Raw genomic sequence first — 26,319 nt, forward strand, 5'->3', positions numbered from 1 at the left:
GTCTTTTTTGATGAATATAATAAAAAGTAAAAATCGCAGCAGCAATCAAATAGCACCAAAAGAAAGCTTTATTAGTGACAAGAAAAGGAGCCAAAATTCATTTAGGTGGTAGGTTGTATGAGCGAGCAATAAACCGTGAAAGCTGCAGTGGTCTGAATGGAAAAAAAGTGCCTGGTCCTTAAGGGGGGTAAAGCCTGCAGTCCTCAAGTGGTTTAGGGAGGACTCTAGGTTATCTATCAAACTTAAGAATATTTTGTATTAATTTACTTTTAAGGGACACATGTAGAGTGGCACTGGGTGTGGCTCAGTTTTGCTGCACTATAAAGCTTGATGCCCCCATGCTGAAGAGAAGAGAAGACAGCACCAGGTAAGTATAAAATTGATGGTGCTTTTTCTGTTGCCTTTTATATGGGATTTTTAGACTCTTTTGTGATGTAAATTTACTAAGGCTGGGTTCAAACTGCACCTATCAAAAACGGATTCTGGTAAAACTGATCTGATTCAGATTTTAGATAATTTTTTTCCCCCAATTACATAGTGCTTATGCATTTTTTCTTTGAAGACTGTGGTTGTTTTACTATTTTGTGGTGGTTTTATAGCATTCAGAAGTTTCAATACATTTTCAGTAATGGCAACTGTGCATATTTTATGTTTTGTAAAAGAAAGGAGTACAATTTGTTGGTGATTGAGCATTGGCTCTGCATTGCATTCGTGATATTGTATGGTATGATCATTTTTTCTTATTTTAGGGGGCGGGGGTTTGTTTGACCAGTATTGTGCTCAAAAATGTCTGAAGGCGGCCCTGCGTATCTAGGCAAGACAGCACTCATGGCAAATAGTAAAATTGCAACCCCACCACCCCCTCCACACACACACACATGCACACGCACACACGTACACACACGCACGCACACACACACACACACACACACACACCCTACAATCAACAGCATCCTGTCTAACCTTTCTGGGTAGGGTAACTCCTTCACACTATCAGAACACACACACACACACACATACAAATACCAGAATGTAACAGTCACTAAATAATTTAGGCTATCCTGCTGATCCTCTTCCTTTAATACTTTAAACCATAGGCTCCGAACAAACATGCCGATCAAACGTCTATGACAAATCTGACACAATTAGTTGCATGCATGTGTCAGGTGTGTGATTTAGACCCAACTGACCAGAAAGATCAGCAGGTCTGCCAGGCAACTGGTATTATTTAAAAGGAAATAAATATGGCAGCCACCACCACTTTCATATAAATGAAAACAATGAAACATTTGTTTTGCAGTGATGATTATAACAAAACAAAAGCCTGACTACCTATTACATATCAGTAGGTAGATACTGAGCTAGAAATAAAGTGCATTTTGACATTCAAAATAGACTGTGTACAAGAGCTGGCCACAGATATGCCAGCAGGGTAATGGTTAAAGTGCAGAGAGTGTCATCAATAAAAGAGTGATAAGGCTGAGAAATGTGTGAATGACAGAGAGGGGAATGAATGGGAGATCCTGTAACCTCCAGACCAGCAGCATCTGCCTCTATCTCAGGGGACTGAGACATGATCTGTGGTAGGGGGAGCACAGGAGGGGGGCTGCCAGGACAGGGAAAGAGGGACAAAGTTTAGAGCCCAACTCTCAATAGCTTCTAATGTAGATATATGACAAAGACTGAGACGGCCAGGCTGCTGAGCGATTGTTACTCCCTTATGCTGGGAATACACGGCTCGATTCTGAACCATTTAGTTAGCTCGATAGATAATTTCCGACATGTCCGATCTCCCGCCGATCGTTTCCATGCTCGATTCTGCATGGAGGACAATGGGAAAAGATAAGAGAATCGAGCAGACGATGAGAATCGCCTGCAGAATCGAGCACGGAAAACGATCAGGCGCGGAATAGAGTGGCACAATCGAGCCATGTATGCCCAGCATTAGACTCAGGAATGCAGCACTGCCCCCCCCCCCCCCCCCCCCCCCCCTGTTTGAAGAATAAACATACATATATCCAGGCACATCGCCTCTAGTTAGGACATTAAATAAATTATTAGGGAAAGGGAGGTGCTGAAGGGGGTGTGGCTAGAAACAGCAAAAATCAATTAACCCTTCGCACTCTCACATGCAAATGTTCAAACAAATGCATTCACAGATTTACTCATCCAGGCACAACTGTTATCCCTACAGCTAAATTAAAAGCCAGGGTTTTAGTTCACAGAAGAATGCATTCTTATGCTTATCCTTGTTTGAAGAGGGAGGACACCTGGGGCACATGCCATGCCAGCACCCTTAAAGATACGCATCTGTGTGACTGCACTCTTATCCAGTGATTGCCCAATTGTCATATGACAAAATATGGCAGCAGGCCTCTGCTGTATCCACTTAAAGATTATTAAAAAGACTGCCAGACTTGAATGTCTTCCATATCCTGCCAAGGAATAAAGGCAATAACGCTATTTTTCAATTAAATGTGAAAGCCAAATCCCTTTTAAGTGATGGAGCAGAGTGGTCTGTACACACACGTAAGCACCCCGATTAACAAGTTAGAACTATTTACTGAAGAAAATCATGCAGAAATAAATCACACACCACCATCAGCTAATGCTGCTTACTTGGAACAGAGAGGAACACGTAGTGAATACAGGAAATCGCAATACTGTAGAGAACTTCACTTCATTCTACATACAGTGACATCTTGTGGTTGCTTTACTATACTGCAGTTTTAAAGTAATAATGTTGTTATTACCAACATTAAGAACACACCCAATAACAAGGAACCAGAACAAAAGCAGCATTTTTGGAATCACTCTTCAAATACGTTTTACAAACAATACATTTTTATTCCATACTGGAATTATTAACCTCTTGAGGACCGCAGTGCTAAACCACCCTAGTGACCAGGCCATTTTTAGTAAAATAGGCCACTGCAGCTTTAAGGCTAAGCTGCAGGGCCGCACAACACAGCACACAAGTGATCCCCCCCCTTTTCTCCCCACCAACAGAGCTCTCTGTTGGTGGGGTCTGATCACTCCCCCATGTTTATTTTTTTTTTAAATAAATATTATTGTTACTTTTTTTTTTAAAGCTGTTTCTTTAAAAATCTTCCCTCCCTCCCCACAGCCAGCCAATTATGGCGATCGGCTGTCATAGGCTTCTGCCTATGAGAGCCGATCGCTCTCTTGTCCCCAATACAGCGCTGCTGCCGATCGCAGCGCTGTACATAGAAATAGACGGCGATCACGCCGTCTAACAGTCTCCCCGCTCGGAGACTGAAGGCGGGGCGGAGCTCCACCCCCCAAGCAGGAGATGCGCGCACAGCCTGCGCGCGATCTCCTGCAAAACAGAGCCCCAGGACTTTACGCCAATAGGCGTTAGGCGGTCCTGGGCAGTGTTGCCAACCTCGGAAATACATTTTTACTGACAAAACACAAAAAATTTACTGACAGAACACTTTTTTTACTGACATCTAATATTATTGAAATTCAATGAAAGATATCACTCATGCGCCCCACGTGCAATACACCGGCAACTACGTGGGGCACGAATGAAGAAGAAGAGTGCAGTGGCGGACACCGGACAGGTGAAGTACTAATGCATGGCATCTGTGGGGGAGACTTTGATACATTTACATTTGGGGGATGCGACCAGGGGTTTCCTTCAAATTTGTTCTCGATTATCACAGCCCTTACCGCTGCACACCTTATCGAGCATGCCAAACTGAGATTTTCCATGCAACCGATTTCTGCCCGAAATTGGTTTGATTGTAAACTAGGCATGCTTTTGATGGCACCTATTTTTATAATAATAGTTGTCTTATCTGATGGTTGATCGGCCACCAAGTCTACAGATGTATGGCCACCTCTAGCTAGAGCAGTGTACATTCCAGAGTGATATGTGAACTGATAAGCCGTAAGTGCTGTGATCTTCTGGGAAAGAGAGAGGTTTTTTTTACTGACACCACAAAGTTTTTCATGGACTTTACTGACAGCCCAGATTTGTTGACTTTTTTACTGACTGTCAGTAAATTTACTGACGGTTGGCAACACTGGTCCTGGGGCTGCCGCCGCGGCCACGCCCGCGTGACACGGTCGGCAAGAGGTTAATAGGCAAGTGGAAGTGTTACTGGAAGTGTTACTGAGCTGACTTTGACAGAAATCCAGCCCTGCCTATGGAGAGGGAAGGCGCTGGATCCATAAAGCTTTCCCAGTCCTCTCTCCGTACCCTTGGTCTTCCCCTGTCCCCCTTTAGGACTCCTCTCAGGAAGGCTTCAGATGCACTCGCATCCCTGAGTTCTTCCAAAGACAAGCGACTACGTACTGCACATGCGTGAGAACTTCTGAAGCCCTTACGAGCACTCCTGAAGGCGTACTCAACCATTAGGTCCCATTACTTTCATGGGGGCACAGTGGTGGACCAAAGAGATGAAGAGAGGATCGGGAAGGCTATATGGGAACCAAAGCCTTACATTTCCATTGGTGAGTATGTGACTTTCTTCTCAAATTCACGTCAGTATTGCTTTAATACTTCTGTACACAGCACTTTAACATGATATGCTTCTTGATCTGCAGTTAACAGGAGGAACTCTGAATAAAGAGTCAGTAAAGAATCAGGTAGAAAAAAAAAAGTCATCTTCAAGTATAACTCGACACTCAAACTTTAAACTAGCCCCTTTAAACAGCAAAGTGTGAAGACTCATGTATAAGTTGACATTAGAAACAAGTATATTTGGAAGAGTTATATTTTCCTGTCACATTGCAGGCTGCATTCCCACTCCGCCTATTAGTATTATTCTCTGATTGGCATCCCTTTGCTTCCATTTTCTATCAGCGCTTATGGTACATTACAGGGGTGCCAATAGAAGATGGATAAGAGGAAAGCTGGCTGGACACAGACAGGAGAAGAGGGAAATGAACTGGGAGGGGCTTCCACTTTCCAATCACAAATTCTTATGCAGACCCATAAATTTGAATAGACAAAAAGAAAGCAATGCCACTCTGTTTTAAAGATGCAACGTGGGACTAGCAATGTATCCATCACTTCTATATAAATACCAAGTCTCAAATAATTTTTTTTACATTGAATACTAAATACAAGTTCCATTTTAATGCAGTTTTATTAATGGGCCCAATTAAGAGTCTTACTTGACTGGCTGTATTTAATTTCCCTCGATAGTGACATTCTGAGTCTGGATTCAATACAGATCCACACAGGAAAGAATTTTATTTCTAATAAATGATTTTACTCTAAGGCAGATTCATCATCAGCAGAAACCCTCCACTATGTATTTACACTGCCCCTTAGCTGCCGGTGTCAGTGTGGGTGGTGTAGTTTTCATATCCTCGAAATGCAGCACTATCTTATGAGCTTCCATGAACAGCTCCTCCCCAACGGCCTCCACCACTCTCTGCTTCCAAGCTGCCAGCCTTCGACTGCTTTCAAACACTTTAACTCCGGAACCAACACCCTGTAACATTGCATAAATCATAAAGTTAAAAAAAAAATCCACAGTAGGTCCAAAAAATAGATCCACTTTCATAAAAAAAAAAATCGATAAGACATATAAGTGTATCACAAATCAATAGAAGCAGGGCCGTGCAGAGGGTCCTGCTCAAATTTTAAAAAGGGGCCTTGCAACCCCTCCACCTCCCGCATGCCCCCCAACCTCTCGTCTCTGGCTAGGGGGTATTGGTTGTCACGTGGGTGCTGAATAGAGATGGCCCGAACAGTTCACCGGCGAACAGTATTCTGCGAACATTCGCTGTTTGCATTCGCAGCGAACATTTGGGGTGTTCGACCCGCCCCCTAAACATCATCATTGAACTAAACTTTGACCCCTTACCTAAAGTCAGCAGACACATGACAACCAATCAGCTAACACCCCTCCTGGATCACCACCCCCCTATCAAAAAGCAGTTGCGGTGGCCATATTGGATCAATTGTCTGATGGCTGCTGTTAGTGAGAGCAGGGTCAAACTTTCTGCAGGTAGGTAGGGAAAGCATTAGCTAGGCCTGTGTTCTTGTCCCTCACTTGCTGTGAAAGCACCCCAAACAGCCCTTTTGAGGGCTAGCACATCAGTCTCCTGGTTTTTTTTTTGTGTGTGACACTCCACAGCCCACTGACACCCACAGATGTGTATAATGTGATTTCTGCCCTTTAAAGGGATACCTAAACTGAGAAGAATATGGATTTTTCCTTTTAAAATAATACCAGTTGCCTAACTCTCCTGCTGATCCTGTGTCTCTAATACTTTTATCCCCAGCCCCTCAACAAGCATGCAGATCAGGTTCTCTGACTGAAGTCAGACTGGATTAGCTGCATGCTTGTTTCAGGTGTGTGCTTCAGCCACTAATGCAGCCAAAGAGATCAGCAGGACTGACAAGAAACTGGTATTGTTTAAAAGGAAACATCCATATCCCTCTCAGTTAAGGTTCCCTTTAAGTGACATGCCTGTCACTTGCACAGTGCTGCGGGATGTCCGCAGCGGCGTTTACATTTAATTTACACCCCCTCCCCCCTTGTGTTGTGATCAGAAGCCTGCCAGCCGAGATTGTGGGCTAGCAGGCTTATTTCTGCGGCCGCCTCTCTCCCCCTGCAGTGAATGGCGCTTGAGCGAGTGCTTGTTCCCTGCAAATCTTGCACATCGCGAGATGACAAAATTCAGGGTGAGGCAGTCGCAGAGTGGTTAAAGAATACATCCAAGGTAAAACAAAAATCAAAATCCACTTACCTGGGGCTTCCTCCAGCCCCTGGCAGCCATCCTGTGCCCTCACCGCAGCTCCGCTCACTGCTGATGTCCTACGCTGAAGAAGCCGACCTCGCCAGGTCGGCTTCATGTGCGCTCCACGGTGCGGGTCACGTCGTGTAGCCAACGTCATCAGGTCTGTACTGCGCAGGTGCAGAACTACTGTGCCTGCACAGTAGAGACCTGATGACGTCGGCTACACCAGGTGACCCGCGCCGTGCAGCACACATGAAGCCAACCCAGAAGCCGACCTGGCGAGGTCGGCTTCTTCAGCGTAGGACACCGGCAGTAAGCGGAGTTGCGGTGAGGGCACAGGATGGCTGCCAGGGGCTGGAGGAAGCCCCAGGTAAGTGGATTTTGATTTTTGTTTAACCTTGGATGTATCCTTTAAGCAATAGGATCCGTTCACATTGCTCCTTTGGAACAGATCCGTTTAACCACTTGCCGACCGCCCACTGCACAAGGGCGGCCGGTAAGTAGATCCCGCAAGGACCACCGCATGCACAGAGGCGGCGGTCCTTGTACGGGCATGGGTGGAGCGATCGCGTCATCCGCGACGCGATCCCCCGCCGGGGATCGATGGCCGGGAATTTAGCCTCCAGCTCGCCGGCCACTTAGCAGCGCCGGCGGGCAGAGGAATACAGAATACCGCCGATCAATGCGTATAATAGGCTTTGTAATGTATACAAAGCCTATTATACAGGCTGCCTCCTGCCCTGGTGGTCCCAGTGTCCAAGGGACCACCAGGGCAGGCTGCAGCCACCCTAGTCTGCACCCAAGCACACCCAAGCACCCCCCCCCCATGCCCCCTGATCGCCCACAGCACCTCTCAGATATCTCTCTGTAAATGGACAATTGTGTGTAACAAAAATCAAACAAATGTCATTTACAGAGATATTTCTCCCACCCAGCATGGGTATGTGTAAAAATACACCCCAAAACACATTATACTACTTCTCCTGAGTACGACGGTACCACATGTGTAGCACTTTTTTACACACTAAGTGCGCTAAGGGGCCCAAAGTCCAATGAGTACCTTTAGGATTTCACAGGTCATTTTGCGACATTTGGCTTCAAGACTACTCCTCACGGTTTAGGGCCCCTAAAATGCCTGGGCAGTATAAGAACCCCACAAATGACCCCATTCTAGAAAGAAGACACCCAAAGGTATTCCATTAGGAGTATGGTGAGTTCATAGAAGATTTTATTTTTTGTCACAAGTTAGCGGAAAATGACACTTTGTAAAAAAAAAAACAATTAAAATCAATTTCCGCTAACTTGTGACAAAAAATAAAATCTTCTATGAACTCACCATACTCCTAACGGAATACCTTGGGGTGTCTTCTTTCTAAAATGGGGTCATTAGTGGGGTTCCTATACTGCCCTGGCATTTTAGGGGCCCTAAACCGTGAGGAGTAGTCTTGAAACAAAAATGACCTGTGAAATCCTAAAGGTACTCATTGGACTTTGGGCCCCTTAGCGCAGTTAGGGTGCAAAAAAGTGCCACACATGTGGTATCGCCGTACTCAGGAGAAGTAGTATAATGTGTTTTGGGGTGTATTTTTACACATACCCATGCTGAGTGGGAGAAATATCTCTGTAAATGGACAATTGTGTGTAAAAAAAAATCAAACTATTGTCATTTACAGAGATATTTCTCCCACCCAGCATGGGTATGTGTAAAAATACACCCCAAAACACATTATACTACTTCTCCTGAGTACGACAATACCACATGTGTGGCACTTTTTTGCAGCCTAACTGCGCTAAGGGGCCCAAAGTCCAATGAGCACCTTTAGGCTTTACAGGGGTGCTTACAATTAGGCACCCCCAAAATGCCAGGACAGTAAACACACCCCACAAATTACCCCATTTTGGAAAGTAGACACTTCAAGGTATTCAGAGAGGAGCATAGTGAGTCCGTGGCAGATTTCATTTTTTTTTGTCGCAAGTTAGCAGAAATGGAAACTTTTTTTTTTTTTGTCACAAAGTGTCATTTTCCGCTAACTTGTGACAAAAAAATAAAATCTTCTTTGAACTCACCATGCCTCTCAGTGAATACTTTGGGATGTCTTCTTTCCAAAATGGGGTCATTTGTGGGGTATTTATACTAGCCTGGAATTCTAGCCTCTCATGAAACATGACAGGTGGTCAGAAAAGTCATAGATGCTTCAAAATGGGAAAATTCACTTTTTGCACCATAGTTTGTAAAAGCTATAACTTTTACCCAAACCAATCAATATAGGCTGAATGGTTTTTTTTTTATTAAAAACATGTTTGTCCACATTTTTCGTGCTGCATGTATACAGAAATTTTACTTTATTTGAAAAATGTCAGCACAGAAAGTTAGAAAAATCATTTTTTTGCCAAAATTCATGTCTTTTTTGGTAAATATATTAAAATGTAAAAATCGCAGCAGCAATCAAATAGCACCAAAAGAAATCTTTATTAGTGACAAGAAAAGGAGCCAAAATTCATTTAGGTGGTAGGTTGTATGAGCGAGCAATAAACCATGAAAGCTGCAGTGGTCTGAATGGAAAAAAAAGGGTCTGGTCCTTAAGGGGGGTAAAGCCTACGGTCCTCAAGTGGTTAATCCGTTCCACTGAATGGACTGCAAGTTTGGAGTGAGAGTGATTTTTCTGGATCGACGGTTGCATCCCATTGACCACGCGCTAATGGAATGGATAACAAATTCATGCCTTTTAAAGACTGATCCGTTTGGAAAGATCACTTTTTATACAAATCAGTTTTTTTTTTGTTTTTGTTTTTTTTTTTAATAACAGTGTGAACTGGGCCTTGGGATGGTTCACAGTTGAATGCAATTTTCCCATGCAGGAAAAAAGTACTTTTTTTTAAAACAAAATATTGCACATAGTGTGGGTTCTCCTAGTGAAAATCATCAACTGCTGTGGAATAATGCTCAAGGTTATACTGTATGTGCAGTGTGTGCATAAAAATTGAGTACATAAAAAATGTGCATTTTTTGCATAGACAAGCCCTAGGCTTGGTTCCCACTACATCGGATAAGTGCTGTGCCCGTTGACAGCGGATGTGTTGGAACTTCCATGGCACAAACCCTACAACATAGTGTCTCCATTGTCTCGGACATGTCATACATAGCATCGCTATGTACATCACATACGCTTTTTGTCTGATGTCTGGAATTATCGCATACTGTACAAGAGCGCATTCCTTCTATTAGCAGATCCTATATATAACACAGGATCTGTCAACATTTTTGTTTACTTTTGATTTCTGTTGTGGAAAACAGTCTGTTTTTTGTGCTTTTCACATGCAGAGTACAAAGGATCTTTCACAAGAGTGCTTTGGTGCTTGCTTTCCCTGAACTTTTCACATTGACACACCATCAATGTTTCGCCTAACGCCACTGTGCATGCTCCCGCGTGCATACTTGTCACTGCCCGTTAGTACACAGATCAGTGAATGGGAACACAGTGACAGTTCCCATTCACTGATCTACTTCAAGTGCCTGGGATCAATGACTACCAGCATCAATGAGATGCCGTGGTCATTGACAAAAAGTAAGTAACACATACACGCATTACTACCTAACAGCACGCACGGGAAGATTAAGTGGGGGGACATCTAGTGGCTAAATAGTAAAAATACACCTACAGACATTTCTTAAATAAAAATACATACATCTCCCACTAAAATTAACCCTTAACCTCCCCCTCTCTCCCATAGTTACCAAAATAAAACATTTGCAAATAAAAAAAAATGACAACAAAATAAATAACTAGGTACCTGAAGGACATGTCATGAGGGTATATTACGGTTATTTTTGCAAATAAAGGCTTGTCATTAGTGACGAGCACACAACTTTTAAAACTATAATGGTTGAAAACAGAGAAGCAATTCATTTTTTCCATGTTTTCCTTATTATTCCCGTTAACATGCATGTAGGATAAAATACGTATAAAAAACAAACAAACCAAGATATAGATCAATTTGTTGTGATAATTAATGATAGTTATTGGCAAATGATAGGGAGGAGGGCTGAAAGGTGAATGTTGCTCTGTTCCTTAAAGGGAAAAAAACCTTTAGTGGTTAACTAGTTAAGCAACTGCTGGTGGCACTTCGGTGGCAAATGCCTTTTAAATGCTCATGGCTATGCTCGACCTTTGCTGGTTATCCATCCAGGATTGTGCTAGTTCCTACACCTGCATCATGTTTCTGGCCACTGGGTAAACACTATAAAAACGATGGGAAGAAATGCGAGCAGTGGTTGTGGTGCAGTATGCAGTGGTAACAGACCACTGAAGTGAATGCCCATTATTTACACTGTGGGTATGGCTATTATTCATAAAGGACCAGTCGGTAGTGCGGGAAAACACCGTTCTTCTCCGCAAGTGGTACTTAAGACTTCTGGGTGGTCATTCATAAAAAAGTTGCCTGTTGCGATACAAGTGCGGAGGTTTTCTGGAGGAAGCTGGCGGTAGCGTGGCGGAAGACATGCGGAAACATAAAAGCTGCCCGATTCCCTCCGTGCGCTGCTCTGTCTGATGCTGCTTGGGAGGTCCGTCCCATTCATTTACAAGTAATCCGCCCGCCTATCGCTACTGTCGAGCAAGCGGTATTTTCCTTCCGCATACCGCTTGCTCTTATCTTTATGAATAGACGTGTTTGTTACTTTTTCTAGATAAATCTAGAAAAACTCCGCACAAGGCAGAAATGTATCGCTCTGCACGGGAATGTCAGCTTTTCATGCGGAAAGAGGCTTTATGAATGGGGATTTTGCTGAGTGTTCGGTAAAGTCAGCGGTATTAAGCATTTCCGCATGCGGAAATGCTTTATGAATGATAGCCTATGTGGTTTAAAGGATTACTATCACTACCCAAGTGTACTAAAATGACAATGTACAAATAATGTCTAAGTAGCTGTGTAAACATTTTCCTACTTTTCATGTTAAATATCAGAGGCAAAAGCTGTAATTTATTGAGGGTAGGATTTAGCTATATTGGGACAAATCAATTGCAGAAGGGGTGTCTGCTTCAATGCACAGCCAGAGTTGCATATCAGACTACAGAAAGCAAATATCAACTAATCAAAGAGCTTGATTCACCAAGCGGTGCAAAGTGTTTGCACCGCGGTGAAAAGCCCCTTATCACGCCTAAAGTCACTTTAGGCATGATAAGCAGGGCTTCACGCGAACTCCCGCGCGCAAAGTTATGCGCGCGTAGCGCGGTGCGCTACGCGCGCAGCGCACCGTGCTTCGCGCGAAGTGCCCATTAAGCCCTATGGGACTTTGCGCGCGCTCTTGCGCGCGTACGCGCGCACGCGCGTACGCGCGATAACTTCGCGCGAAGAGCAGGCAAAAGCGGTGATAACTCAGTGGTGAAGAGGTTATCACGCCTAAAGTACTTTAGGCGTGATAACTGAGTTATCACCGCTTGGTGAATCGAGGCCAAACTCTGAACGCAAAAACAGTATGAAAAGCTGTGACAATTAGTTACATTTCCTCTGCTCTCTTCAGACACTTCAGTCAGAAACACAGGACACAGAAGCTGCAGCTGTTGGAAGCTTTCTCTCTGTCACACAAAGGGCTCGATTCACAAAGCGGTGCTAACCCAGTTAGAGACTTTAGGCGTGATAACCATTGCACCACGCTGGTGAAAAGCCAGTTTAGGTGTGATAAGTTTAGGCATGATAAGTTTAGGTGTGATAAGTTTAGGCATGATAAGTTTAGATAAGTTTAGATCGCTTGCAAAGTCCCGCACGCAAAGCAGCGCCATTAAACTTTATACGAAGTGCACCAGACTTTGCTAGCGTAAAACTTTTGATCAGCTGTGCACTGCGGTGCTAACGCAGTTGGCGCTTAAACTTATCATGCCTAAACTTATCACACCTAAACTTATCATGCCTAAACTTATCACACCTAAACTTATCATGCCTAAACTGAGTTTAGGCGTGATAAAGGGCTTTTCACCAGCGTGCTAACTGTTAGCACCGCTTTGTGAATCAGGCCCAAAGAGTTACACATAGGGCCTGATTCACAAAGCGGTGCTAACAGTTAGCACGCCGATGAAAAGTCCTTTATCACGCCTAAACTCAGTTTAGGCATGATAAGTTTAGGTGTGATAAGTTTAGGTGTGATAAGTTTAAGCACCAACTGGGTTAGTACCGCAGTGCACAGCTGATAAAAAGTTTTGCGCTAGCAAAGTCTGGTGCACTTCGCATAGAGTTTAATGGCGCTGCTTTGCGTACGGGACTTTGCACACGATCTAAACTTATCTAAACTTATCATGCCTAAACTTATCACGCCTAAACTTATCACGCCTAAACTGGCTTTTCACCAGCGTGGTGAAATGGTCATCACGCCTAAAGTCTCTAACTGGGTTAGCACCGCTTTGTGAATCGAGCCCATAGAGTTAACTGATCAAGTGTGAGGGGAATTTCCCCTCTCCTCATGGCTCAGTCTGCCAGTTTTGTCAAAGTTTGAAAGTATTTGATAACAGTAAACAAAGACGTTTCTACTAAAATGTATACACCAGTACTAAGCAGTAGAGATGGGCCGAACGGTTCGCCGGCGAAAGGTTCCATGCGAACTTCGGGTGGTTCGCCTTCACCGGCGAAGGGGAACTATCTAAGTTCGATTCGCCCCATAATGCTCTATGAGGGTCAACTTTGACCCTCTACATCACAGTCAGCAGGCACATTGTAGCCAATCCGGCTACACTCAGCCCTGGAGCCCCACCCCCTTATATAAGGCAGGCTCCGGTGGCCATTACACTCACTCGTGTGCCTGCACATAGACAGACTAGGGCGAGCTGCTGCAGACTTTTTCTCCTAGGGACAGATTAGTCAGGCTCTGGGCTTCTTAGCTTGCTCCTGGCTGAATGTTATTGCTTTAATAGCACCCCTCATTCAACAGCTCTTTTCAGAGCTAATCCTGCTCGTGTGATCATTTTTTTTTTTCTGTGTGTCAAACTGACACTTGTGTTGCTTAGACAGCATTGCTAATTCATACTGTGTGTGTGCCACTGCCAGCAGCAGCAGCACATTCAGTGACTACCTACTGTATGTGTGTGACAGGGAGCTGCACATTGTACTACCCAGTACTGCATATACCTACTACTAGTATCTGTAGTGTTTAGTTAACCCACCTCATCACTGCATACACCTACGTTTGTGTTGAGTGAACTCACCTCACTGCATATAACTACCTATGTGTTCAGTGAACCCACCTCACTGCATCTAACTACCTTTGTGCTCAGTGAACCCACCTCACTGCATCTAAAACGCATACTATGGGCCTTTAAAGAGGGAATCATCAACAAAAACGAGAAAGAATATATCATGATACCTAACCCAAAGATGGCACACTTCTATCATTTACCGAAGATACATAAGAACCTAAAGAACCCACCAGGACGTCCCATCATAGCAGGAATCGAGTCCCTAACATCACATCTCTCAGAACTAGTTGACCTACACTTACAAGTATATGTACAAAAATTACCATCATATCTGAAAGACTCTACACAGCTGCTAAAGGAATTGGAAGATATACCGTGGAAAGAGGGATACTAATGGGTTACCTTGGATGTTATTCGGCCTTATACTCCAACATACATCATCGGATTGGGCTGGCCGCTGTCTGGCACTTTTTAGTAAATGACGGGAACATGCCCACTAACCAAACATTTTTTCTGATACAGGCGATATCCTTTATACTCAGCCATAATTTCTTCCAGTTCATGGGGACCATATACCTACAGAAGAGGGGGACAGCAACGGGGGCGAGCTTTGCGCCCAGCTATGCCAACTTGACCATGGGCCTCTTGGAAAAACTATTATTAAGTGCATCCAATCCATACACCAGAAATATCATCTATTATAGAAGATATATTGATGACCTGATTCTCATTTGGGATGGGGATATTTCTTCAATCCATACCTTTAAAAACTACCTGAATAACAACGACTGGGGAATATCTTTTACTTTAAACCACAATGAACGACAAATTGAATATTTAGATGTAGTACTTTATCATGAGAATCACACAATAAAGTCGAGGGACTTCTTTAAAGCAGTGGACTCCAACTCCTATATCGACTATAATAGTAGTCACTATAGGGCATGGAAAACGAATATACCCTATGGGCAATTCCTGCGAATTCGCAAAAACTGCACGGATACCAGGGTGTTCGACGAACAAGCAAAAGTGCTATCAAGAAAGTTCAGAGAGAAGCATTTCCCCGGTAGACTTATCAAGCAAGCGAAGAAGAGGGCAAGGAATACCGATCGTGAAGACCTCCTTGGAGCATCTACAAAACAGGAAGTACAGACACAAAAGGAACCAAACTTCATTACTAGATTTTCTAGCCAACACAATTCCATCAAAACTGTACTCAGCAAACATTGGCCACTTTTGCTGAAGGATCCCTACTTGAAAAGAGAATTGACGGAAAAGCCTAAATGTGTTTTCAGGAGAGCCAAAAATCTAAAAACACAACTAGCACCAAGTAAAATTAAAAACCCTGCAGGATCTAAGGATACGACCCGCCAGTCCAGCAATATGCAGGGATTGGCTACACGATGCAACCAACCTAGGTGTCTGTGTTGCGATAAGATCCGAAACGGGGCACAGAATGTTGAATCCACCACCACAGGAGAAGTTTTCCCTATAAAACACCAGATGGACTGTGCCTCGGACTTTATCATCTACCAAATAACCTGCCCTTGTGGGCTACAATACGTGGGCCGTACGACCCAACAGCTGAGAACTAGAAGCGGCCAACATAGGCGAAATATTGAAAGAGGCTATATGAAGCATGGCCTCTCTAGACATTATAAAATCCAACACAACCAAAGTACAGATGGGACAAGCATCTGCCCCATAGAACACATTCCGGAAGAAGCTCAAAATCGTCATGGTAGTTTAAAAAGAAGAGAAATGTACTGGGTATTTCAGCTGAATACCCTTCAACCTGAGGGGCTCAATGTGTGCCTGGAACACAACCTGTGACCCTATTTCTTACCAATATTCCTTTCCCTTATACATGTCCCCCTTGAGGCCTCTCTGATCCCTATATCTATCCAAAATGAAGACCTGGGTCCTAGGTCCTCCACCCCATCACTGACCTTGATCATATAACTCTTAAATTAAAGGTAGGGCCATAATTCAGAATACCAACAGAAGCCTGAATAGCGGGCTAGCTTTTCTGTTGAATCCACTCAAATGTATATATTAGGCTGTGAATCAGTCATAAAAGCAAGCCTATTATAGGTATCAACCATCGATACACTGTTGTTGTTATGTTATCTCTTTCCTTATTCATGAGCCCCCATATTGGTAACAACCCTGAGAAGCGATGATTTCTGTATACTATGTATGCCTGCTATAAGATCCTTAGATTCAAATTAAATGCTACAGGATGTTCCATCATTAACACCTGTATACTGTGTATATATGTGTACTATTATTATTACATTACTTATTGACTATATATGTGATATGGATGTACCGATATCTTTGGTCCCTACTGCTGTTCTACACTACTCTGCATATATTTAATACATGGTTTCATTTCTTCAATATATTAATGGGGGCTGTACATATATTTTTCTATTTTACACATATTTTTCTGTTTTTCTGTTTTGTTATAGCTATCTGCGTATTGGTATATCCAATATCCCTCACCCCTTTCCCTAGTCCCTTAGAACGCGGCCGCCCCTTTAAAAAAACTTTCCCTGTTAACCTTCCTGGCGGTAAGCCCGAGCTGAGCTCGGGCTATGCCGCCGGAAGGCACCGCTCAGGCCCCGCTGGGCCGATTTGCATAATTTTTTTTTGCTGCACGCAGCTAGCACTTTGCTAGCTGCGTGCAGTGCCCGATCGTCGCCGCTACCCGCCGATCCGTCGCGCCGCAGCCGCCCCCCCCCCCCCCAGACCCCGTGCGCTGCCTGGCCAATTAGTGCCAGGCAGCTCTATGGGGTGGATCGGAATCCCCTTTGACGTCACGACGTCGGTGACGTCATCCCGCCCCGTCGCCATGGGATCTCCTGATCGCCGGAGGCCCAATATTTAAAGGCACACTTGCCCTGCCCCGATACTCTCAGGGATATACTTCAACTTCACCTCCATTATATAGATTTGGACTTCCCCGCCCCCACTGACACTAATCTTATCAGTCACTAGCCCTGACATCCCCCAGATACCTAATGTCAATCCCTGTGGGTATCTCTGGATCCCATATATATTACTCCACAAAGGAGCTCTTTTAAATAATGTCCAATTCTACTTGTTAACTTTCTCTCAGTGTACCTATTATCTATTGGCCCCCTCATGAGTTATATTATATTGCACATTTTCCATCAGACATATTGTTTGAGATACAGATATGGGACATTATCTCTCTGGCCTCAATGCATTATGTATGCAATTTTTACTTGTATGTGTGTATAGATGTGTGTATGTATATGTACGTGTATGTGTATATATATATATATATATATATATATATATATATATATATATATATATATATATATATATATATATATATATATATACATATAATCTGATTGAAATTCTCGTCTTTTATGTATTGTATGAGAATTCTATGTGATTCTAGTCATATATAGCTATGTATATTTTTTAGTTGCAGATTTGCACATTCGGTTATATATTTTTTAGTTGCAGATTTGCACATTGATTTTGAGCAGCATCTTTGATTACATGTTTTAATTACATTTATTGTCTCTATGGGTAGCCACCGGTGTTTACATATTACCACCAGGGCCCATGGATTATACCCTATTGTTTTTATTGTACAAGCTATACCAATGGACTATATCCTACTGTCTTATTGTATTATTGTTTTATTGGTCATATTGTTTATTTATTTATTTGTGTACTTATGACTATCGGTGCTGAGTGTTATATGTCTATTTTGAATTCTGCCATCTGTATTTAAAGGCACATCCATAGACCTGAGGAAGCGGCTGTAGCCGAGAAACGCGTTGTCATTTGTGCCTCAATAAAAGTTAAGAAGTATCTATTACTACCTTGCGTGTGATTTTCACTACTATAAGGTAGGAACAAGAGAACCCTTTCTATTATTACTTTATTATTTATTATTACCATATTATCTACCACTGATATAAGTCTACAGGCGCCTCCTACCCTTCTTGAATCTTTGCCACCCCGGTATAGGGGAGTGCACACTTGGAAGTTGTTCCAAGTGGCCAACTTTTTACCTGGAGCTGCGACCTATATTACTATCAGAAGCAAGGCCGAGTGAGGACGGTACTTCCTCACATGCGAGAAAGGTGGTTGCTTTCTACAACAACCCAATTTTGTGAGTATATCACTGTTTTACGCACATAGTCTGGTGTCTCATTGATAATACACCAGATCGGGCTCCCGGTCTCTGTGTCTTTTTTGTTTTTTTTCATAAGAATCAGCTTCACTGCATCTAACTACCTTTTGTGTTGAGTGAACCCACCTCACTGCATATAACTACCTTTGTGTTGAGTGAACTCACCTGACTGCATCTAACTACCTTTTGTGTTCAGTGAAGCCACCTCACTGCATCTAACTACCTTTGTGTTGAGTGAACTCACCTCACTGCATGTAACTACCTTTGTGTTCAGTGAACCTACCTCACTGCATCTAACCACCTTTGTGTTGAGTGAACTCACCTCACTGCATATAACTAACTTTTGTGTTCAGTGAACCCAGCTCACTGCATCTACCTACCTTTGAGTTGAGTGAACCCACCTCACTGCATATACCTAGCATCCCCCAAGATGGACAAAATGGACAAACCAGGTAGAGGAAGAGGTAGAGGCAGACCCAGAGGAAGGCCACCAGGCACTGGCAGGTCTGTGCGAGGTGGTGTTGCTATGATTTCGTGCGGACCTGGCCCAAAGTATAGTGCTCAGAAGAAGGCACGTGCCATCACTTCCCAAAATTGTGAGGACGTGGTTGAGTATTTAACACAGAACACCTCATCTCCCCCAGCCACCAGCGCTACAACAAGCACCACATCCGCTGCATTTGACATTTCGCAGGAGTTATTTGGTGTTAAAATCACTGATTCACAGCCAATAATGCTACAACAAGATGAAGGCGCTAAGCAAGTTACAACACCTCATACGACTGAGTTAGGTGGTGATCGTATAGACGTAACGTGTGAGGAGGGGGATGATGAAGTACCTGATGTTGGTGCAGTTGTGGAGGTGTCTGAGGAAAGCGAAGCTGGGCAGGAGGATTATGATGACGATTATACGGATGCCACGTATGTTCCCAATAGAGAAGATGACCAGGGGGACAGTTCAGAGTGGGAGCCAGAGAGGAGTAGGAGGAGACGAGTCCATGAAAGAAGCAGAGGGAGCTCTTCCTCAGAAACAACTGGGGGCAGTGTCCGGTGCCATGTATATGATTCTCGTGAAAAGAATGTGGTGTCACCTTTGCCCGCCATAACTGGTTCTCGTTAAAGGATTTAAAGTTAATTCATTTCAAATACAGCAAGCCCTCGAAAGTTCTCCTGTATTGTTATTTTTGGTCACTACCTCGGGACGGGCATGCCTGCCTGCTGCCCTCCTTGGATGTGTGGTGGTAGCCGTTTCTCAGGCTCCACACCGGATTCAACCCCTCATTCCCCGGCCATTGCCCGGGGTCACAATGGCAGACTTGCCCGCCTCCATATGATTCTCGTGAAAGGAATGTGGTGTCATCTTTGCCCGCCATAACTGGTTCTTGTTAAAGGATTTAAAGTTAAATCATTTCAAATACACAGCAGGGCCTCGAAAGTCCTCCTCCTGTATTTTTATTTTTGGTCACTACCTCGGGATGGACATGCCTGCCTGCTGCCCTCCTTGGATGTGTAGTGGTAGCTGTTTCTCAGGCTCCACACCGGATTCAAACCCTCCTACCCTGGCCATTACCCGGGGTCACAATGGCAGACTTGCCCGCCTACATATGATTCTCATTGTAGCGGTACTGAACAAGTACACAGCAAGTAGAAAATGTAATTTTAAAAAAAAACGTAAGCTTTTTAACAATGCCATGGAAAGTTGATAAGGCAGTCACACATTACCTGACATCACTGAGTGAGGAAGAGCAATCTCGCCATGTTGCGCAGTAGTCCAGCATGGCCGTCACTACACAAACAGCTGGTTGCGGTGCGTTACACAGTGAGTTTGGTGTGTCAGTGTGAAGCAGTACACTAATTACACTACCTGATTGATGTATACACATGCAAGATTTTTAAAGCACGTTAGGCCTGCAATTTAGCATTCAATGGGATTTCTGCCCATAAAACGCGGCTTTACGTCAAATCCAGATTTTTCCCTGGGACTTTTGGCATGTATCCCACTTCTCCACCTGGGGGTCCAGGTGTTGGACCCCTTGAAACATCTTTCCCATCACTTTTCTGGTCAGCATAAGGGTCAGCATAAGTGTTTCTAGTTTTCCAAGTTCGCCTCCCCATTGAAGTCTATTGCGGTTCGCAAAATTTCGCGCGAACCGAACCTTCCGCGGAAGTTCGCGAACAGGGTTTGCGAACCAAAAATCGGAGGTTTAACCCCTCTCTACTTAGCAGCACTTCCCAAACAATTCCTACGTCAATTGAAAAAAATATGTGAATCGATAGTATTCCTTTAAGCCTCGTACACATGCTTGACTAAGATCAGCTGAGGCGACTGATAACGACCGCTTAGTTGATAGACATGTGTACAGTGGTGCTAGGGCGCACAGGAATAGTGGACAAAAAGGGCGCCGCCATAGACTGCAATGCAAAATATAGGCTATTCAGCGCCCGACAGAAAAAAGGGCGCCCGAGAAATAGCGGTTACAGGGATCGTGTTAACAAAAGTTTTCATTTACAGAATAAGGTTTATAACAAATATCGTTTACAAGTTCGTTTTGAGTTTGTGTTATACTTATTTTTCGTTTTTAAATTTCGCTTATATCAGTTTTTACTTATTATTTAGTTTAAAAATTTCGCTTACAAACGTATAACAACTAAATTTTCGTTTACACTTCTTTGATCATTTAAAAATTTGTTTTCATATGTATAATGCGTAAATACCGTTTTCAACCTCATTGTATTAGCAATACATCACTTTTGGTATGTTTGTACACTTATAATGCGTTGATTATAGTTACTAAAATATCGCTTTTAATATTACTGTTATTTTAAGGTTGTTTTTACACTTATAATGCGTTGATTATAGTTACTAAAATATCGCTTTTAATGTTACTGTTATTTTAAGATTTTTAATGCTTGTAAGGCTATCTATTGTATTGTATATATTTATATATACTTTTCTCTATTTATATTTATTCTATTACAAATATATAAATTATTTTATTCATGTTATTTGTAGAGAAGGATTTTAAGGAATAAATATATTATTGTTTATATGTGTTTAGGGTGTTTGTGCGGTGGGGATGGTTAGGTTTAGGCATTACCAGGGGGGTCTAGGGGTTAGGGATAGGTACAGGGAGGGTTAGGTATAGTTACAGTATAATATACGCAATCAGGGGGTGGTTAGGGTTAGGCACCACCAGGGGGGTGGTTAGGGTTAGGCACCACCAGGGGGGTCTTAGGGTTAGGCACCACCAGGGGGGTCTTAGGGTTAGGCACCAACCGGGGGGGGGGGGGTCTTAGGGTTAGGCACCAACCTACTCTTAGGGTTAGGAACCACCAGGGGGGTCTTAGGGTTAGGCACCACCAGGGGGGTCTTAGGGTTAGGCACCAACCGGGGGGGTCTTAGGGTTAGGCACCACCAGGGGGGTCTTAGGGTTAGGCACCACCAGGGGGGTCTTAGGGTTAGGCACCACCAGGGGGGTCTTAGGGTTAGGCACCACCAGGGGGGGTCTTAGGGTTAGGCACCAACCGGGGGGGGGGGTCTTAGGGTTAGGCACCACCAGGGGGGTCTTAGGGTTAGCCACCACCAGGGGGTCTTAGGGTTAGGCACCACCAGGGGGGGTCTTAGGGTTAGTAACCACCAGGGAGGGTCTTAGGGTTAGGCACTACCAGGGGGATCTAGGGGTTAGGGATAGGTACAGGGAGGGCTCTGTGTGAGAGTAAGGTTAGGTATAGTTACAGCACAATATACGTAATATATACAATTTATTAAATTATATATATTTAAACAGAGGGGTCTAGGGGTTAGGGATAGGGAGAGATCTGTGAGAGCCTACAGTTTTGGTATAATTACAGTAAAATATCTGTAAAACCTACCATTGCATTGCTATGCTTAATACAAGTGTAAATATCGTTTTTGTTATAGACGATATTTGATGTTTCTTTTCAGAATTCGTTTGTTGTTATAGACGGTATATTGCCATTTCATTTCCGTTTATTTAACCTATTTAGCACTAAATTTTACAACCCCTTAAAAGAAAAATATGGTTTTGCATTAAAACTTAAAATTTCGGCTATATCCCGTGCCCTTTTTTCCAGGCGCCCTTTTTTGATACACGTGTGTACAGTAGTCCCCAACTGCCAACTGCAACCGATCTGTCAGGTGGATCATCTTGGCCGAGCGACGTCCATTTCCTTTGTACACGCCACTAGAGAGGTCGCGAACCTCAGATTTTCGGTTCGCGAACCCCGTTCGCGAACCTTCGCGGAAGGTTCGGTTCGCGTAAAAGTTCGCGAACCGCAATAGACTTCAATGGGGAGGCGAACTTTGAAAAATAGAAAAAATTATGCTGGCCACAAAAGTGATGGAAAAGATGTTTCAAAGGGTCTAACACCTGGAGGGGGGCATGGCGGAGTGGGATACATGCCCAAAGTCCCAGGGAAAAATCTGGATTTGACGCAAAGCAGCGTTTTAAGGGCAGAAATCACATTGCCTAACGTGCTTTCAAACATCTTGCATAGGTATACATCAATCAGGGAGTGTAATTAGAGTTCTGCTTCACACTGACACACCAAACTCACTGTGTAACGCACCACAAACAGCTGTTTGCGTAGTGATGACCGTGCTGGACTGGTGCGCACCGTGGCCAGAGTGTAGGCCGTGGCGTTTTTCAAGCCCATATGGTCGCCGGGCTGTGGTAGCTCAATGATAGAACAACAGTGACTGTCCAGCTGATCAAATTTGGTCTGACCACAATGAAGCAACGACCTTATTATCTTTGGTGTGCCACCCCCACCCGAGACACTCAAATAGCCGGTGGTCATTGCTTCATTGTGATACGCAAGCCCCTTCACAGCGGCAAGGTAATGATCACGAAGGGAGATGGGCACATGTACATGCCTTTTGTTTTTTTGTTGCAGCCGCTCGCAGTGCAGCCAGAAAAATTAGGCAGGCATGTACACGCACCAGAAAAATTAGTGTAGCGGCCGCTGCCAACAGCGGCCTTAAAAATTCAGGAATCCGCCTAGAGTCCTGGACCCTGTTGGTGGTGGCGGAGAAGGCAAGCGGCCTGCAGGCAGAGATGCTGTGTGTGGGTACTGACTTAGTCTTCGGTCGTGCAGTAGCCCTCCGGGATCCATTCCTCATTCATTTTGATAAAGGTCAGGTACTGAACACTGTCGTGACTTAAGCGACTTCTCTTCTCAGTAACTATGCCTCCAGCTGCACTGAAGGTCCTTTCTGACAGGACGCTTGCGGCAGGGCAAGAGAGAAGTTGTATGGCAAATTGGGACAGCTTTGGCCACAGGTCAAGCCTGCGCAACCAGTAGTCCAAGGGTTCATCGTCGCTTTTCGCAGTGTCTACATCCACACTCAACGCCAGGTAGTCGGCTACCTGCCGGTCCAGGCGTTGGTGTAGGGTGGATCCGGAAGGACTATGGCGAGGAGTTGGACTAAAGAATGTCCGCATGTCCGACATCACCCTGAGATCGCTGGAGCATCCTGTCCTTGACTGCGTGGACTTGGGAGGAGGAGGGTTACTGCCAGTGGTACCTTGATTGCGTGTGCAGTCACATCACCCTTGAATGCATTGTAAAGCATCATGGACAGCTTGTTCTGCAAGTGCTGCATCCTTTCCGCCTTCTGTTGAGTTGTTAACAGGTCCACCACTTTGTCACTGTACCGAGGGTCTAGTAGCGTGGCCACCCAGTACAGGTAATTCGCCTTGAGTTTTTTGATACGGGGGTCCCTCAACAGGCTGGACAACATGAAAGAGGCCATCTGCACAAAGCTGGATGCAGACGTACTCTCCATCTCCTCTTGCTCTCCCTCAGTAACGGGACGCAACTCCTCTTCCTCCCCCCAGCCACGAACAATAGCACGGGAATGTGGAGCAGCAGAAGCCCCCTGTGACGGCTGCCGCGGTTGTTCTTCTTCCGCCGCCTCTTCCTCCTCCACAGAAACACCTTCCTCATCACCATCAGAGTCTGACTCCTCTCCTTCCCCACACGACTCCTCTTCTTCTTCCTCCTCCTCCCCCCTCTGTGCTGCCGCAGGTGTTGTGGGAACATCGGGTTGGGGTGTAAATGGCTCCCACGACTCCTGCTGCCATAACTCTTCTCGTTCACGCTCCTCCACAGCTGTATCCACCACTCTACGCACGGCACGCTCCAGGAAGTAGGCGTAGGGGATCAAGTCGCTGATGGTGTCCTCATCACGACTCACCAGTTTGGTCACCTCCTCAAAGGGCTCCATGACCCTGCATGCATTTCGCATCAGTGTCCAGTTGTTGGGCCACAACATCCCCATCCTCCTAGATTGTGTCCTTGTACTGTAATGATACAGGTACTGGGTGACGGCTTTCTCCTGGTCTAGCAGGCGAGAGAACATCAGCAGGGTGGAATTCCAGCGAGTCGGGCTATCGCAAATCAGGCGTCTCACCGGCAAGTTGTTTCTACGCGGAATGTCCGCAAAGCGTGCCATGGCCTTGTAAGAGCGCCTGAAATGCCCACACAACTTCCTGGCCTGCTTCAGGACGTCCTCTAAGCCTGGGTACTTGGACACAAATCTTTGCACGACCAGATTCAGCACATGTGCCATGCAGGGTATGTGTGTCAGCTTTCCCAAATTCAACACAGCAATGAGCCGATCTCAAGCTTGTGCGGGGTCAGCCATTGCTCCACCTGTTTGTTAAGAGCAGCCAGGAGAGCTGCTCGAGTGTGACTCTCCACTTTCAGGCAAGACATGTCTAACACTGCGTGACACCGTCGTACCTGGCATGCAGCATAGGCCCTGGGGTGCTGGGGCTGTGTAGCTGGAGAGGAGATCGCGGCACCAGCCAAGGAGGAGGATGACGACAGCGAAGCGGTGGTAGCAGGTGGAGAGGAGGTGGCTGGAGGCCTGCCTGCAAGCCGTGGAGGTGTGACAAGTCGGTCCGCTGCGCAGCCACGTACTCCCTGCTTGCTGCCATCGGTCACCAGGTTGACCCAATGGGCTGTGTATGTAATGTAGTGGCCCTGCCCATGCTTGGCAGGCCAGGCATCCGTGGTCAGGTGAACCCTTAACCCAACGCTGTGTGCCAGAGATGACACCACTTGCCTCTCAACTGCACGGTACAGTTTGGGTATGGCCTTTTGTGAAAAATAATTGCAGCCTGGTATCTTCCACTGCGGTGTACCAATGGCCACAAACTTACGGAAAGCCTCCGACTCCACCAGCTTGTATGGTAATAGCTGGCGAGCTAATAGTTCCGCCACGCCAGCTGTCAGACGCCAGGCAAGAGGGTGACTGGCAGACATTTGCTTCTTACGCTCAAATGAGGAGAAGGAACCGCTGAAGGGAAGAGGCGGTGTGGAGGAGGGTGGCTGTGAAGGTGCAAGGGAGAAAGTGGATGAAGACGATACACCTGAAGGAGGAAGAGGAGAAGGAGGGTGGCTTGTCTTTTGAGGGGTGCTGCTTTTCCTCAGGTGTTCTTGCCATAGCTGTTTGTGCTTTCTCTCCAGGTGCCTTTGTAAGGCACTTGTCCCTACGTGAGAGTTGGCCTTTCCACGGCGGAATTTTTGCTGGCAGAGACAACAGATGGCTTTGCTCCGATCTGAGACACACACATGAAAAAATTTCCAAACCGCTGAGCCCCCCTGGGGTGATGGCGCTACGGTGGCATCAGCAGCTGACGTTGAAGGGCATGTTGGCTGGCTGGCCATAGCTGGCGATACATGGCGCCGGACACTGCCCCCAGCTGTTTCTGAGGACGAGCTCCCTCTGCTTCTATCATGGAGTCGTCTCCTCCTACTCCTCTCTGACTCCTCCTCTGAACTGTCCCCCTGGTCATCTCCTCTACCGGGAACATATGTGGTATCCATATAATCGTCATCATAATCCTCCTGGCCAGCTGCGCTTTCCTCAGACACCTCCTCAACTGCACCAACTTCAGGTGGTTCATCATCCCCCTCCTCCATACTATCGCCACCTAACTCAGACGTATGAGGTGGTGTACCTGCGCCTTCTTGTTGTTGCAGTAGTGGCTGGGAATCAGTGATTTCACCACCACCACCAAATAACTCCTGCGAAGTGTCAAATGCAGCGGATGTGGTGCTTGTTGTAGCGCTGGTGGCTGTGGGAGATGAGGTGTTCTGTGGTAAATACTCAAGCACCTCCTCAAAATTTTGGGAAGTGATGGCACGTGCCTTCTTCTGAGCACTGTATTTTGGGGCAGGTCCGCATGAAAT

General features: G+C 45.1%; 1 protein-coding gene across 1 annotated transcript in view; it reads right to left on the reverse strand.

Moving 5' to 3' along the window:
• Positions 1-5,267: 5,267 nt before the first annotated feature.
• LOC137532010 (glutathione S-transferase theta-1-like) overlaps positions 5,268-26,319 on the reverse strand; it is a 42,527-nt gene continuing 21,475 nt past the window's right edge. The window contains exon 5 of the mRNA XM_068252138.1: positions 5,268-5,471. Within this exon, the coding sequence (XP_068108239.1) occupies positions 5,268-5,471 (204 nt within the window). The remainder of the gene's footprint in view (positions 5,472-26,319) is intronic.

Source organism: Hyperolius riggenbachi, chromosome 1 (genome assembly GCF_040937935.1).
Source record: "Hyperolius riggenbachi isolate aHypRig1 chromosome 1, aHypRig1.pri, whole genome shotgun sequence".
Taxonomy (NCBI): domain Eukaryota; kingdom Metazoa; phylum Chordata; class Amphibia; order Anura; family Hyperoliidae; genus Hyperolius; species Hyperolius riggenbachi.